The sequence below is a fragment of the Falco punctatus genome (assembly GCF_963210335.1).
Source record: "Falco punctatus genome assembly, chromosome: 6".
Lineage (NCBI taxonomy): Eukaryota > Metazoa > Chordata > Aves > Falconiformes > Falconidae > Falco > Falco punctatus.
In genome coordinates, this window is record NC_137585.1 from 91,235,136 (window position 1) to 91,249,404 (window position 14,269).

A 14,269-nucleotide genomic window follows, 5' to 3' on the forward strand; every position below is an offset into this window, starting at 1 on the left:
GAGCCACTACACTAGCAAATTATTTAGGCTAAAAGTTAATTTAAAATAATAAAGCAACTACTGAGTAACTAGCCTCAGGGATCAAATACTTCAGTTTGTATTTTACTTAGAAATGCATTACTGCATTACATTAACTTTTCTCAAAATTTAGCATATTTCTTTAACTGCAGAAAGGGATTAGCAATCCTATAAAACTAAGTTCTTCTTTCAGTGAAGACTGTTTCTCAACTCTCTGTAAGCAGACGTATAGTCTGCCAGAGAATGCAGCTGCATTATAATGAAAAGGTCATCAAAAGGTTCACGTAAAAATGCAAAATGCCATTTTCATTTGAGCTAAAGTAATCAATGCATTTTCAGAAAGCACAAAGCAGAACTATAAGTTAAAATTAAATTAAAATTAAATAAAATTGGCACCAAGTTACTTTTTTCTTAAGGTCAAAATGTGACTTTTTTTTTTTTTTTTTTTTTTTTTACAAAAAAGGCAAAGGAAACAATCACATGGACAAAAAGTAAAACCCTCAAATTTCTTGAATCTTCAGACATACAAAAATTAAACTGTAGATTCATTACAGAAATGGTTTTTTTGTTTTAATGCATACTTTTTTGCACAACATAAAAAGATCAGCTTCCAAGTTCTGTGTACCAGGTCCCTAATTAATCATTCCTAACTTAAAACTCAAACGTCAGTGCACCCAGAACCCCTGTTCAGCTCCATTAGAAGCCAGAGAACGTTATAATACTTAGGTTGCAAGTTTTTGGGGGTGGGGGGAGAATCCTTCAATTTGGGATTTTCAAATAGCAAAATGATTCCAGGCTGCAGCAACAGAATCGAAGGCCCTACAACAACGTGCGTCCCCTTCCCAAGTGTCTTTCAAGAGAAAAGAGCACATCATCAAGCACAAGTTTCCAGAAGCTGTTATTCCTCCTACACATTTCTGTTAATTATTTTTTCAAGTCAACACTGTAAGTAAAAAAACTCTCAAATGACAGACCACTTTAAAGGCGGTAGGCATAAGGCTGCAGTCCAGAAACACTTGGTGATGTTTACAGGGAAAGCAGAATATCCAGAAAGCAGAGTAAAAGAGATTTGTGTTATTCTATAACCTAAACTTTTAACTATAAAGTTATGCTACAACAGCCTTCAATTCTGATTGGATTACTACTGCTCAGATTAAGAATATTCAAAATACACCTCCAGTCTGCACATACAGCATCATACTCACCGGAAATTTGCCTTTTGAAAACTCAGCATATAATTATTCCAAATGCAAAAGGCAATGTACTTTCATAAACTTCATTACAATCATTCAAGCTTGTTGACGCATATTTATTGCTCATCCATTTTAAAGTTTAGTAAAGTGAAAAAACCTAAGTACACTGAATACTAAGCCTAAGTGAGAGCAGTATAGATATCATTTAGCAAAAGCTAATTATTAAAGTTCCATTTCAGTATACAGTTTTACCACTTTATACGGAAATTCTATTTTACCAACAAGAATTATAATAGCTGTCAACCAAACCACAACCATGCCAGTTTTGCTTTTAGCAAGGAAGACTCACAAACCTCCATCCATCCTTTGCGAGGTAGCTGAAGATTCCATCAACAACACTTGCAAAAAACTGCCCTCCAGTGATGAACAGAGTGTTAATGGTGACTAATCTGCCTCTTAAGTGCGGTGGAGCAACTTCTGCGATGTACACTGGTACAGTCATAGATGCTACACCTACAAGAATAAATTCAATTATAATCATAAAATCGAAAGAGATAGTACATCCCTTTTTCATCATAAAATATTATACCATTTAAATAGAACAAGCTGGAAGAATTTAATTTCCAGGTTCCAAAAGATGAAAAGATAGAAAAACACACCTAATGAACTCTAGAAGCATACCCAGAGCAAATGGGCCCACACATGGGTTGCTAGTGGCTGTATCGCAAGTTTAAGGTTTGGTGTAATGATACAAGAAATAACACACTTCAGTTCACACTGAATGTACACTAAGATTAAATAAAAAGCATAAATATATTTAGTTTTGAAACCGAGATGCTACAATTCAAGTAAGCACATGCAAGTCAAAGTGACTAACTGAAGAAGCCAATTGTTCACAGCTCTGAATTTAAACAGAACTTTAGCCTGGTTTCCACCTCCAAGAAAAAGCAAGGACAAGCATCGTCATTATCATAATTCTAATTATTATGATGTAATTTCATTACTGTTACATAGAACAAATTGTTTCTGGACTCTCTTGGTTGTTTCTTGACTTAGTTTAAACATATTTCATACGCAGTACCAAAAACTCAACCACCATAAGGAAGCAAGGACTGAAGCTAAAGTACAGAAGCTTTTTATTCTGTCTTAACACTGGTAGGATTTCCTATGAATTATGCAACGGCCCTAAATGAGCCATTTGTGCAAAAGGCAGAAATGCCCATGTGGAACACACAGAGGAGCACATGCACATACGAAAACTGTAAAACCAGGAGTTCAACAGCATATGAAGAACAAAGCTGGGTGCAGTCATGCTTTGGTGGTCCAAATCCACCAACAAAGTCATGTTCTTATTTAAAGGAAAATTATATTCCTATTTCCTTAAGAGAACCAACAGTGACAACCAACAACAATTCCTTCTGTAGTTACAACTGGAAGTACCTTGGCAGCACACACAAAAAAACACTGCAACTGAAGCCAGCTGAGATACAACTTGGGCACAGTGAGCAGAGCCAAGCACCACAGACATCACATCTTCCAGCCTGGAGCAATCCCACCGGGTCCGCACCAACAGCCCCATGCCAACGCGGGCGAGTGCTGCACCTCCTGCGGTAAGTGGGGTCACCTAAAGGCAGGCAGTGGCTCCTGAAGCACACTGCGGCTCCTGGCTCGTGTCACTGCAGAAAGGCTTTGTCATAAAACAGCAGAGGCTTCAGCCGGCACCCTGCAGCCTGGCTGACTCACCCAACTAAGAGCACAAAATCATCTTTAGCAATGAGGCTAGCCTGACAGAGCTGCTGGGAGCCTCCAAACGCCTAAGCGAGGAATCAGATTGTTTCAAATGGCATCAGAAGATCCTTTGTTACAATAGGTAAACATGCACAGCAGCCTCTCAGCATGATAACCCAGTTCCTGGCAAAGCCTCCAAGGACATGCCGATGCCTCCTCCTCCTATTGATTGAGCAATCCACATGGAATAAAAAAAAAAAAAAAAAAAAAACAAACCCCACAGATAAGTGTCAGAGAAAAAAAAAAATCATTAAAAGTCTATTCACGCATTTTTCAAAGCCAACCGGAATGCACCATAGAAACAAGCTTTCAAATAGCCCTTTGCCTGTTTGATAGAGAAGCAAATTTTCAAACGTAGTCCACCTTGACAGATATTTCTCTCCCATCTTACACATCAACACTCGACCCAATTACAATTAAAGCAGTGAAGATGGCGCACGTCAGGGAAAAGCCTTTATGAGCAAGTCCCCCTTCTGCGACCAAACGCTGCTGAGGACCCACGCGAGGCAGCGGCTGGTGCCAGCTGGGGTGGTGGGGAAGGGACCTGCAGCTGCCGCCTGCCCGCACCCCCAGCACCCCAGCCCACCCCACAGGCTGTTAGGTCTTGACCGTCTCCACAGGTGGTTCTCCAACCAAAATGGTTCTATGATTCTGCAACATCCATGTCAGCTTTCTCACCCTGAGACTTTTCACAACGCTGCTGTCAGAAACAGCCTTTTTGACTCAGACTCCACTTCCTCTGCTGGGTTTCCCAAAACATATAGGTTCAAAACATCCAAACAAGAACCTCGGTTCAGAAGATGAAGTTATGTTACGTATTTCCAGTTATCACCTAGCTATCAAAACATACGCTTTACTACTCTGAGTCTGAAATGGGAGGAGAAAATCAGGAAAGCCTCCCCAGTTTGCCTGGACAACATCCAGCAAGCATTCACACACAAACCCAAAGTTTTTTCTAAAATAGCACCAGGAGTTAAAAAAGGCTATTCTGAAACAGATCAAATTAAAGGGGAAAAAAAATCATACCACTTTAAGGAAATAATGTTTTAGATTCTATAACGTTACATTACAGGTTGGCTTATCAGCTGCCTTAGAACGCATCAATGTTCTCCAGATTTTCCTCCTCTAATCTGAAGATACAGCAGAACACAGGGGAGCAAGTTCTTGTGAAAAGGCATAGTTGGAAGCAAGGCATTACATATTAACCAAATATTAAAATCTCTAAAATACATAACCAATATTCGTTATGTAGTTATTTTAATAGCTAGATATTAAAGACATTTGAAAACAAGGAACAGCTTTCCTAGCAAAATATTTATGGCTGCAATGGAACCTGTCCTTAATCTTTCACATGAGAATGCCTTCAGTTACACTTAGATGACATTTTCTAATATGCTCGCACCGTTAAACTGCTCACACCAAATAAAAGATTCTTGCTGCAGGCAAGTGTATTACTACCTAACTAATAAAGCTGATAAGTGACAGGATGTGAGGAAAAGAAAATGAAAACAATTAACTGGAAATATGTCAGAGAAAGTTTAAGCTCTACATTGTGCACCACAGCTATGAAATCTGAGACAAGAGAGCAGGCAAACCCAAGCTGCAGCCTCTTGAGTAACCAAGGCATTAACCTTCTGCCCTCATTAAAGAGTAAAGCTGAGAAAAACACATAATAGAAGGTTCCTTAAATTTAGACCACAAGATGCATCTAATTATTATACAGGAAGCGTTAGATGACACAACGGACTAAAATCATGATATTAAATGATTTTTCACTTCAACACTTAGGAGACTAATTACTAGAGCTGCCACTATAATCTGCAGACAAAAGGAAAGCAGAGACAAGACAGTGCACAGCTCAATTTTAGGACAATCAACAGAAATCAGATATAAAAAAGGCATTTTAGAATCACATTACCATCCAAGAAAGGTATTTTCAGTATGAACATGTAAGCATTATAAAGAATTCATTAAGAAGTTCAGGAAGTCAACAAACCTACCTACAGGAGAGAGAAAAAGGTCATGAAGAAGAACTCCTATGATAATGGGCAGAATTAAAAATATATTTCAAGAAATGAGATTAAGGTAGCAAAACAAAAGGACTAAAAGAATCCAAGATCTTGTTTATAAAAAGCACTTGCAAACAAATACTAGGAAGATGGAGTAATTTTAAAGACTTTTTTGCAAGATCAGAGGGATATAAACATATCCTGTAAAGACCAGGACTTCCAGGGCAGCTCCAGTCATGTGCCTAGCAGACATGAGGGAGGGTGCGTCATAAATACAGATGAGCAACAAAAGCTGGAAACAGGATATTGAACGAGACGCACTTTTACTCCTAGCATAATAAAAATGCTCTAAGGCAGTCATTTCACTGGTGTCAACCAATTACCAGTGTCAGGAGCAGCAGAAACATTTGGAAGGATTTCTGACAATTTCTTTGTTGTTGCTGTTCAGATTACTAACCAAAAGGTTCATAAACACACGAAATAGGTGACAAGAATTGAGTAACTTTAAAAAAACCTGATGCAACTCAATCAGCCTTTCATGTTTAGGAATGAAGAGGACTGACAGTTAACTAGAAGTGCTAATGGGGCACATCCAGGGGCCATGGTTCTGTCCCTCCTTCGTCCAGCTCGTGCTGACCTTCTGAGCCAACACCCGGTAAACCAGGGAATACAACCAGCTAAAAGGCTATCCAGCTGTTAAGAGGTTTGTACCACCTGGCTCCCTTACACAGTTCACAATGAGATCAAAAGCCTGTACTGGCCCACAGGCAGGACCACGTATGCTAATGGAGACCGGCCTGAACTGCTAGGAGACTCCAGACTGTCCAGTTGGAAACTAAAATCAGGATGTAATATAATAAAAACAAAACAAAACACACACACAAAAAAAAAACCAAAAAAACAACAAAACAAAAACCAAAAAACAACCACCAACCAAAAAGCAAAAATATCCTGGATCCTGTTTCAGAGAACAGCAACTGAGCCATTAATCTCGTAACAACAAAGAACATTCACAGCTCATTACAGAAATGTATCTGTTAGGAGTTCCAAATGAACTGATACAGAAGACACTAATACATTTCCTTTCAGGGAAAATGAAATCATGGGAATGAAGCATTCTTCACTGACACATAAAGCTGTACTGAGCTACTTAATCAAGGTAATAGTTTTGTTTTTTCACGTACCTTAGAATGAACTTGTAAGAGCAAACTTCCATTAAAATGTTAAACTTTAATGCAACCGACTTTAAAGTTCGCTTCATTAAGAAGCTGCCCATAGCAGTTTGTTCTACTCAGAAGGATTCCACGTAGCTTAAGCAAATTATTCCACAGATGGAGAATTTGTGGAGGCAACCTGATGAAGAAGCAAGTTTATGGCAAAGAGAATCAGGAATTAAATATTAATAAACAGCTTAATACAGGTTGTTATTCTACGAGAAATTTTGAATATGAATTCAAGGTTTGGTTGTTGTTTGTGGCTGTTGTTTTTGGTGGTTGGTGTTTTTTTTTTTTTTTAAATTAAATAGTAAATTGCAAAGGGGACAGAGGGAAGCTTGCCAAGCTACAGCTGAACATCAGGCTAATGATTTCTTCCAGCAACTTTGCAGGAAACCTGATCAACTTCTTACATCTTGGATATTGAACATGCGATCTAAATTTAGTGCCTTGAAATACTATTGATCCCAGAAGTACATCAGGTTATACAGACAAAGAGATTTTCATCAAGTATTTTCTTTCCATTGTGTTCCCACAAAGTATACTCTTAAGGTTTTTACTTCTGACAAAAACGGCATTCTTGCCAACGGATAACTTTAGAACATTGCTCACATTTGAGTAGTAATATTCAAGAGGATAAGGACAACTTTTTGAAAGGTTAACCCTTTGAAAGAATTGGCAGATTTCATAGTAATTGTATACTCCTTACTGCCAGTCTAAAGAATCCATTCAAGTGGTTTGTGAATGTCTATCATTGGCAAAATGGATACATTTTACCTGCAAAGGGTATTTTTTTTAAAAGACCGTGAGCTTTCACACTCATCCAAAAGAAGCTGCCAACAATCAGCCATCTCTACTCTACAGACAACTCTACAACATATTTTAATTATACGGCTCAATCTAAACAAAAATTCAGCCTTTTCATAGTCTTGTAGAGTCCTTTCCTGCTGTTACAGTTAACACTTCAGCTTTCAGTAATGACAGTCAGCCTCAGGGGATGTTACAGTGCCTCATCAAACACGCTAACAGGAACTACTTGAGAAAGCAGCGCACCTAAACACTGTTCTAGTACCCTAGCAGAAAAAGCTAAAATGTTCACTGAAATAGCTTGTATTTGAGTGTGATCATCAGGGGAAAGCTCGAGCCCCCTCTAACATCTCAGCTTTCCACCCACAGCATGTATCTAGTAAAAGCATTATCAGCAGTTTGTAACTTTTTACTGAAAGTTATTTCAAGAATGATTGGCAGCACACTTTCCCATTTCAATCTCTCTCCTACATCAGATTAATAGAAGTCCATTCCTCAGCAGTGGCACAACCGTACTCAGCTACAGCACAGCTCTGAAAAGAGCAGCAGGACAAAGCACCAGCACTAAAACCACATTGCTTTGGGAGAATAAATCACAGTGATGGTCAGGTGTATCTCCTCTATAATGGCTGTCCAATGTCAGCAGACCTCATTTAACTCTGGGATTTTATTTAAACACTAATTAATTAAATCAGAAAGAGCTGGTTCATCATAGTTAAAGAACCTGTACTGTCAAACATCTAATACACGAAGTAATCGCAGACCTTTATGTCCCTATCTAGCCACTAGCCCAAACCAGAATGACCAATATTATAATTAGCGGAAAAAAAAACTATGTTACTATGTAGCATCCAACTATGAAGGACTCCAAGGGATAAGAAGAACCTGAAGAAAAATAAATGAAATGCCTCGCTGGTTGATACTGATTCAGATTTATAGAACAATCACATCTTGATAAGCCTGGATGAGTAATTCATTCCACTGACCACAAGACGGTTTCTCACTGTTGTGTGTATCCATAAGGATCAAGAACACAAAATCCTTCTTCACCTAAAAAAACCTCAAGCTCTGCCCACTAGAAACAACCACAACTACCATATTGTAAATGCAAACCCTAAGAAAGGTAGCATTAGCCTTTGTGAATTGCATTGCACACAAGAGTAATTCCAAGTTTCAAACTGTCCCTTAAAAGATAGATGCAAACCCAGCTCATAAAAAAAATTAAGATGCCAACACAGAGTACAATTCCTGTATAATGACAGCACCAAGACCTTTCTTTGACATCTCTAGCGCAGTATCTTGCAAGAAGAGCATAAGGAACCCATGTATCACAGTACAGATACGTGAATACTCAACAAATTGAGTAATCAAGAAGGGACTATTCATCACAGTACTTATTTTCCTGCACTGAAATTCTGCAAGCCAAGGAAACTTTTTAATCGGGAAACTTTAATCGGGTCATGAAATGGGAAAAAGTGAGCCATGACCCTTGAGGCAAGATAGACAAGAACCTACCACGTACAGGCTACAGTGTGAAAGTTTATTAAAATAAAACTTAGTTTACTCAGTTTGTTAAAAGAGAACTTAGTTTAGCAAAAACTTGAAAACATACAAAAAAATTGCAGGAATCTTTAATAACATACATGCAGCAGTAAATAAAAGAATACTACCCACAGGCCAAAAACTACAGGCATTCAGTTCTACCAAACAACTCCTGATGTAGAGGGGGATACGAAACATGCCACAATCTGCGGACAACAACAGAGTAAGCAGGAGAGCTAGAGGGTGAGGGAAATACTTCTTCTCTGGGACAACTGTCAAACAGCAGTAACAGAGAATTTGAAAGCAAATGGAACCGAGAAAGTTTTTAAGGTCAAATGAAACTAACTGTAAGGGTTAGAACCACTTTAACTGCGGGGTCCTATTCAACCTCAGCCTCAACATTAGTACTATATCTAGAACAGCTCGTTTTGGAAAAGAATTTTTAAAAGAAATAATTTCTTCTATCCAAAGTTAATTTAAGATTATTCAAGGTTACAGTAATCCAAACACATGTTAAGAGGAAATTTATTTTGAGTGCCAAAGTCAAGAGGACAGAGTGGGATTTAATTAACCAGAGGCAAAATAGTCAAGCTAAACATCCAGAAAATTTGAAGCAAAGATCTTTGCAACTGCCCAAAACATAAGAGCATGCCTAGCACTACAGATATCAGACCACAGTTTGCATTTCCTAGCAACCCAGAATTAGCTACCCATACTCAGTCTTTCTTTATGGCCAGCATATATTCCTTTTAATGCAGTTTGTGAAACATCCGTGCCAGACATCTCCATGTTCAGCTGCCCTAGTTCCTGAGTGTCCTACTAAGGGCCTTCCTTCTCACATCGTGCCATACTGGGAACCTGTGCTTGTAGTTCATGCCTGTAGATCCCATTTCAGAAACCTGGCATTTTTAAAAGAAATTACTCCCTTCATGGTTCCCAAATCTATCCACAGATCTAGCTTTAAGATTTACCCTGGCTGAGGTTACTTCAAAACATTAATCAGAATGATGTCTAAAAGAAATCCAGCTAAAAGACAGCATCATAAAAATGGAACAATTGCACTGGTAATTAATTGAGTTACTTCATCAGTAACAGTTTCTTCAGAATATACAAGCAAAGTGATTGATTGCCAACCTACACCTTCATTTTTCAATAAGCAGTTAAAAAGTCTTCTTTAGGTCACCTACACAGCTATCAATTAGCAACTTTCAACACTGAAGCGGATTTTCTCCTTCTTCTAAAGTGATCCAGACAAAAGCAGATGGATTATTTCTGGATCAGCATTTTTAGGAAAGCCTAAATAAGAAAAACTCTTTCTCAAAGAGTACATGTGTGTTCATATGTGTACATATATGCACAAAGGTATACCAGGGAGGGAGTATCACTAATTTTCAATACTGAGTTTGCTATGGCTCCCTCTACTTGAAAGGTACCAAGAATTTCTGAACCATACAAGATTAACAATCAGCCCTAAAAATGACTAAAAGCTACCAAAAGCAACTAGCAAAAAGTCCTAATTTGTTTTGTTTCTGAATTACTTTTGATCAAGCACTATTTGCAAAGATTTTGTGAACGTACAAGCTGTGAAAGATCTTTCACTGTGAAAGAGCGAAGCACCATAAATTTTTATACTACTCAACGCAACCATTATTTTTACCATATTGCAAAAGCATCTCACTTCAGAAAATAAGAGCATTTTATTTTTCTTTCACTTGAAAATTATAAATACCACATAGTAGTTTTCTTTATGACAGCTTGTACAAACATGTAAGGCAAGCAGTACTTAATCTACTTTAAAAGTGAAGCTTTTCGTTTAAATAAACACTAATTGACACAAGCAGTGCTTTGCTGTAGGCATTCTCTAGCACATGCAGACTATGCACTGTACATGCTGCTCACTTACACCTAAGAAAAAGAAGCAGATGAACTTGGCCAGGTCCTGAGGCAGTCATAGCCAAAGATAAGGAGCTGCTTTCCCAGCCAGCGGTTCCTCCTCATCCAGCAAGGCAGCTGATCAGGATACGTAGCCGCATCTCAGCTGCTCCATTTCCTGCTCCAGACACTTGATCTGGTGGCTAACACACACTTGTGCTAAGGCACGAGATCACAAGTGCTAACTGAGCGGCTGAGGAATGGCATCCAGCTCTTTCTGCTGACTCAGCCAAGCAAACAGAAATTTCCAGCAGGGGAGGATGTTTTTAAAATGACCCAGAAAGCTTTGGCAGGACTCACCTGCATAACCACTCATATATGCTAGAAAGCCAGTGCTATGAACACTATGCAATCTTCACATGGTTAAAAAAAAAAAATCAAACAAAATCCCCAACCAAACAAAACCAAAATACAATCCCACGCTAAACACCCCAGAAAAACAACTGAATGCTTCAAGGATTAGCAAAGATCTTCTGTGTAGAGACATTTTATTTCCAGAAGACAAGGGCAATGATTTGAAAGCTATACATAAAATTAATATTCCTTTCCAACTTTGCACTTCTGTTTATAAACCTACTCTTTCTTTCCCAGTTCTACTACAGTGATGCTTTACCCAACTTAGAATAATTTTAAGAGAATCGGTATCTAAACACGAACAAGCTTTAGAAGCTGAACTACAGCTTAGCTAAAAGTATGCCTTTCACTTACTCCTGAAAGCTCTCTTCAACTAAGAAAAAACTTGGGTTTAACAGTGCCTCTTTCTACAAGTGTAATTATTAAAACAACAGTTAAACCAGTTAATTTTTCTGTAAACTGCTTTAGGTTTCATTGAATTAACCAAAAGTCCAGCAACTGACTCCAAACAAGCAGCTTAAGATGAAAATGAGCAGAAGAATGCATTTTCTTAGCTACATTTGCCATCAATTAAAAAAACTAATCTAGAAAGTCTAATCCCATTGCAAATTTAGTATTTTAGACAAAACTCATGGAGTAACATTGAATGTGTTTGTTCACTATTCAGGAAAGACAGCCATAAAAATATTGTGTCTAGTTTACATTCCCATTAGTTTTGTGCTTGCAATGGGTAAATACATTGCAACCATCAACGCAGAAAGCCGTATTTTTGTATGAATTACTACATTTAGTTACCCACTCATGCAAGAAACAGCATGACTTGTAGGAAGACAGGTGCCAGTTATATGGTTTTACAACTACTGCTCTAAAAAATAAACAAAAGCCCTCTGAGCCTTTTAAAGCTTAAGGCCTGATTTTATAAAAGAAATTTCAGTTATATCATTATAATAAGTGCAAGTAGCACTTCTAACAGTAATGTAAGTATAACTATCAATATAATGAAAATACAGAGTCACAGTAACTGCTCAGTTTCCTTCTATACTAGAGGTTTCATACACAAAAAAGATTGTGTCTACAAACGTAAGTGATCTGTGTAGAGATAATACGACACATTTTTTGATCATATGGGAAAATAAATGATGTCTGTATTTGCAATGCTGGAGGTTGGGGGTGACGGTGGAGATCAGTATAGTACCTCTCCTTTAAGACACCTCCCAATGGCATGCACATTTTACATGCTATGAGGAGTAAAGGTGTTCCCAGAGCACATGGGTTGAGTGCTGCATATTACTTTATGAGAAGCAGCTCAGCTTAAATATCTAGCTTCCATGCAACTTTTCCCCATGGTCTGGATTTTCCCCACTACCGTTTTGGTAACAGCTGCTTGGTGCCAGTGGCACGCAACTGTAATAGAACATCCTATGGAGGAATCCCGGGTAAAGATCTCTTAAGTGGTTAAGTCTCAGAAAGGGTTTTGACTATTAGGACAAGGATCCTGGACTAGACTGTCCTTAGCAGAGGGACGAGCCAGTGCTGAACTTCTTCAAGCCACATAGGTTTACTCCTAGAAATGACCTGCTAGTCTGGACCAGCAGTCACAACTGCAGGATTCGCAGCGTTAACCTGATGAAACCTAAAATTCACAGAATTCACTCAAGTTGCCAACAAATATGAGGGTACTTTAACCTGTTTCAGTGTATATTGGCTTCCATCAGTTGCTTATGTTGACCAGAAGGAGACATTACAAGTGAAGAATGAGGCTTTTTTGTGTGGGGAAAAAAAGCAAGACAGTAGCTGTGAAGCACTGAGTGGAAAAACTGAGCAGATCAACAGTGGCCATCATGGAAACATGGTGGGATGGTTCACACACCCGGAGTGCTGCGATGGATGGCTACAAACTCCTCAGAAGGGACAGACCAGGAAGGAGAGGTGGAGGGGTAGCTCTGCATGTCAGGGAGTGTTTTGACTGCCTAGAGCTGAATGATGGTGACAGCAGGGTTAAGTGTTTATCGGTAAGAACTGGGGGAAGGCCAACAAGGCAGATACCCTGGTGGGAGTCCATTACAGACCACCCAACCAGGATGAAGAGGCAGATGAAACATTCTACAAGCAGCTAGGAGAAGTCTCACGATCCCTAGCCCTTGTTCTCATGGCGGACTCCAACCTACCGTATGCCTGCTGGAAACACAGCACAGTGGGTGGGAAACAGCCCAGAAGGTTCCTGGGGTGCGTGGAAGAGAACTGCCTGCCACAGCTGGTCAGCGAGCCAGCCCAGGGAGATGCCCCACTGGGCCTGCTGTCAGCAAATGGGGAAGGGCTGGTGGGCGATGTGGTGGTCAGAAGATGCCTTGGGCACAGCGAACATGGTATGACAGGTTTTGGTTCTGGGAGAAGTAAGGAGGGGGGTCAGCAGAACAGCTAGCATGGACTTCCAGAGGGCCAACTTTGGCCTGTTTAGGATCCTGGTGGACAGGGTCCCATGGGAGTCAGCCCTGAAGGGCCACAGGGTCCAGGCAGGCTGGACATTGTTCAGGAAGGAAGTCTCAAAGGTGCAGGATCAGGCCATCTCTATGTGCCAAAAGATGAGCTGGCGGGGAAGATCAGCCTGGCTGAACAAAGAGCTGTGGGTGGAACTCGGAGGAAGAGTTTACCACCTTTGGAAGAAGGGGCAGGCAACTCTGGAGGACTATAAGAATGTCACAAGGTTATGCAGGGAGAAAATTAGAAAGGCAAAAGCCCAGCTAGAACGCAGGTTGGCCACTACCATAAAATATAAAAAAAATGTTTCTACAAATACATTAGAAACAAAAGGAGGGCCGAGGATAATCTGCATCCTTTATTGTATGCACGGGAGAAGATTACCAAAAAGGACAAGGAAAAGGCTGAGGTACCTAATGCTTCTCTGCCTCAGTTTAACAGTAAGATCAGTTACCCGCAGGTTACTCAGCCCCTCGAGCTAGAAGACAGGGATGAGGAGCAGCAGAATGAAGTCCCCACAGCCCAGGACGGAACGGTCAGTGACCTGCTGCTCCACTTGGGACACGCACAAGTCTATGCAGTCAGATGGGACCCACCCGAGGGTACCGTACTGAGGGAGCTGGGGGAGGAGCTCACCAAGCCGCTCTCCATCATTTGTCAACAGTCCTGGCAAACTGGAGAGGTCCCAGTTGACTGGAGGTTAGCCAGTGTGACATCCATCTACAAGAAGGGCAATAAGGAGAATCTGGGGAAGTACAGGCCTGTCAGCCTGACCTCAGTGCTTGGGAAGGTTGTGGAGCAGAACATCCCGAGTGCCACCACGTGGCACGTGCAGGACAACCGGGGGATCAGGCCCAGGCAGCATGGGGTTATGAAAGGCAGGTCCTGCTTGACAAACCTCATCTCCTTCTACAACAAGGTGACCCACCTGGTG

General features: G+C 40.0%; 1 protein-coding gene across 1 annotated transcript in view; it reads right to left on the minus strand.

Moving 5' to 3' along the window:
- Positions 1 to 14,269, minus strand: part of SLC2A13 (solute carrier family 2 member 13) — a 164,743-nt gene that overhangs the window by 131,562 nt on the left and 18,912 nt on the right. The window contains exon 2 of the mRNA XM_080391754.1: positions 1,565 to 1,724. Coding sequence (XP_080247880.1) covers positions 1,565 to 1,724 — 160 coding nt within the window. The remainder of the gene's footprint in view (positions 1 to 1,564; positions 1,725 to 14,269) is intronic.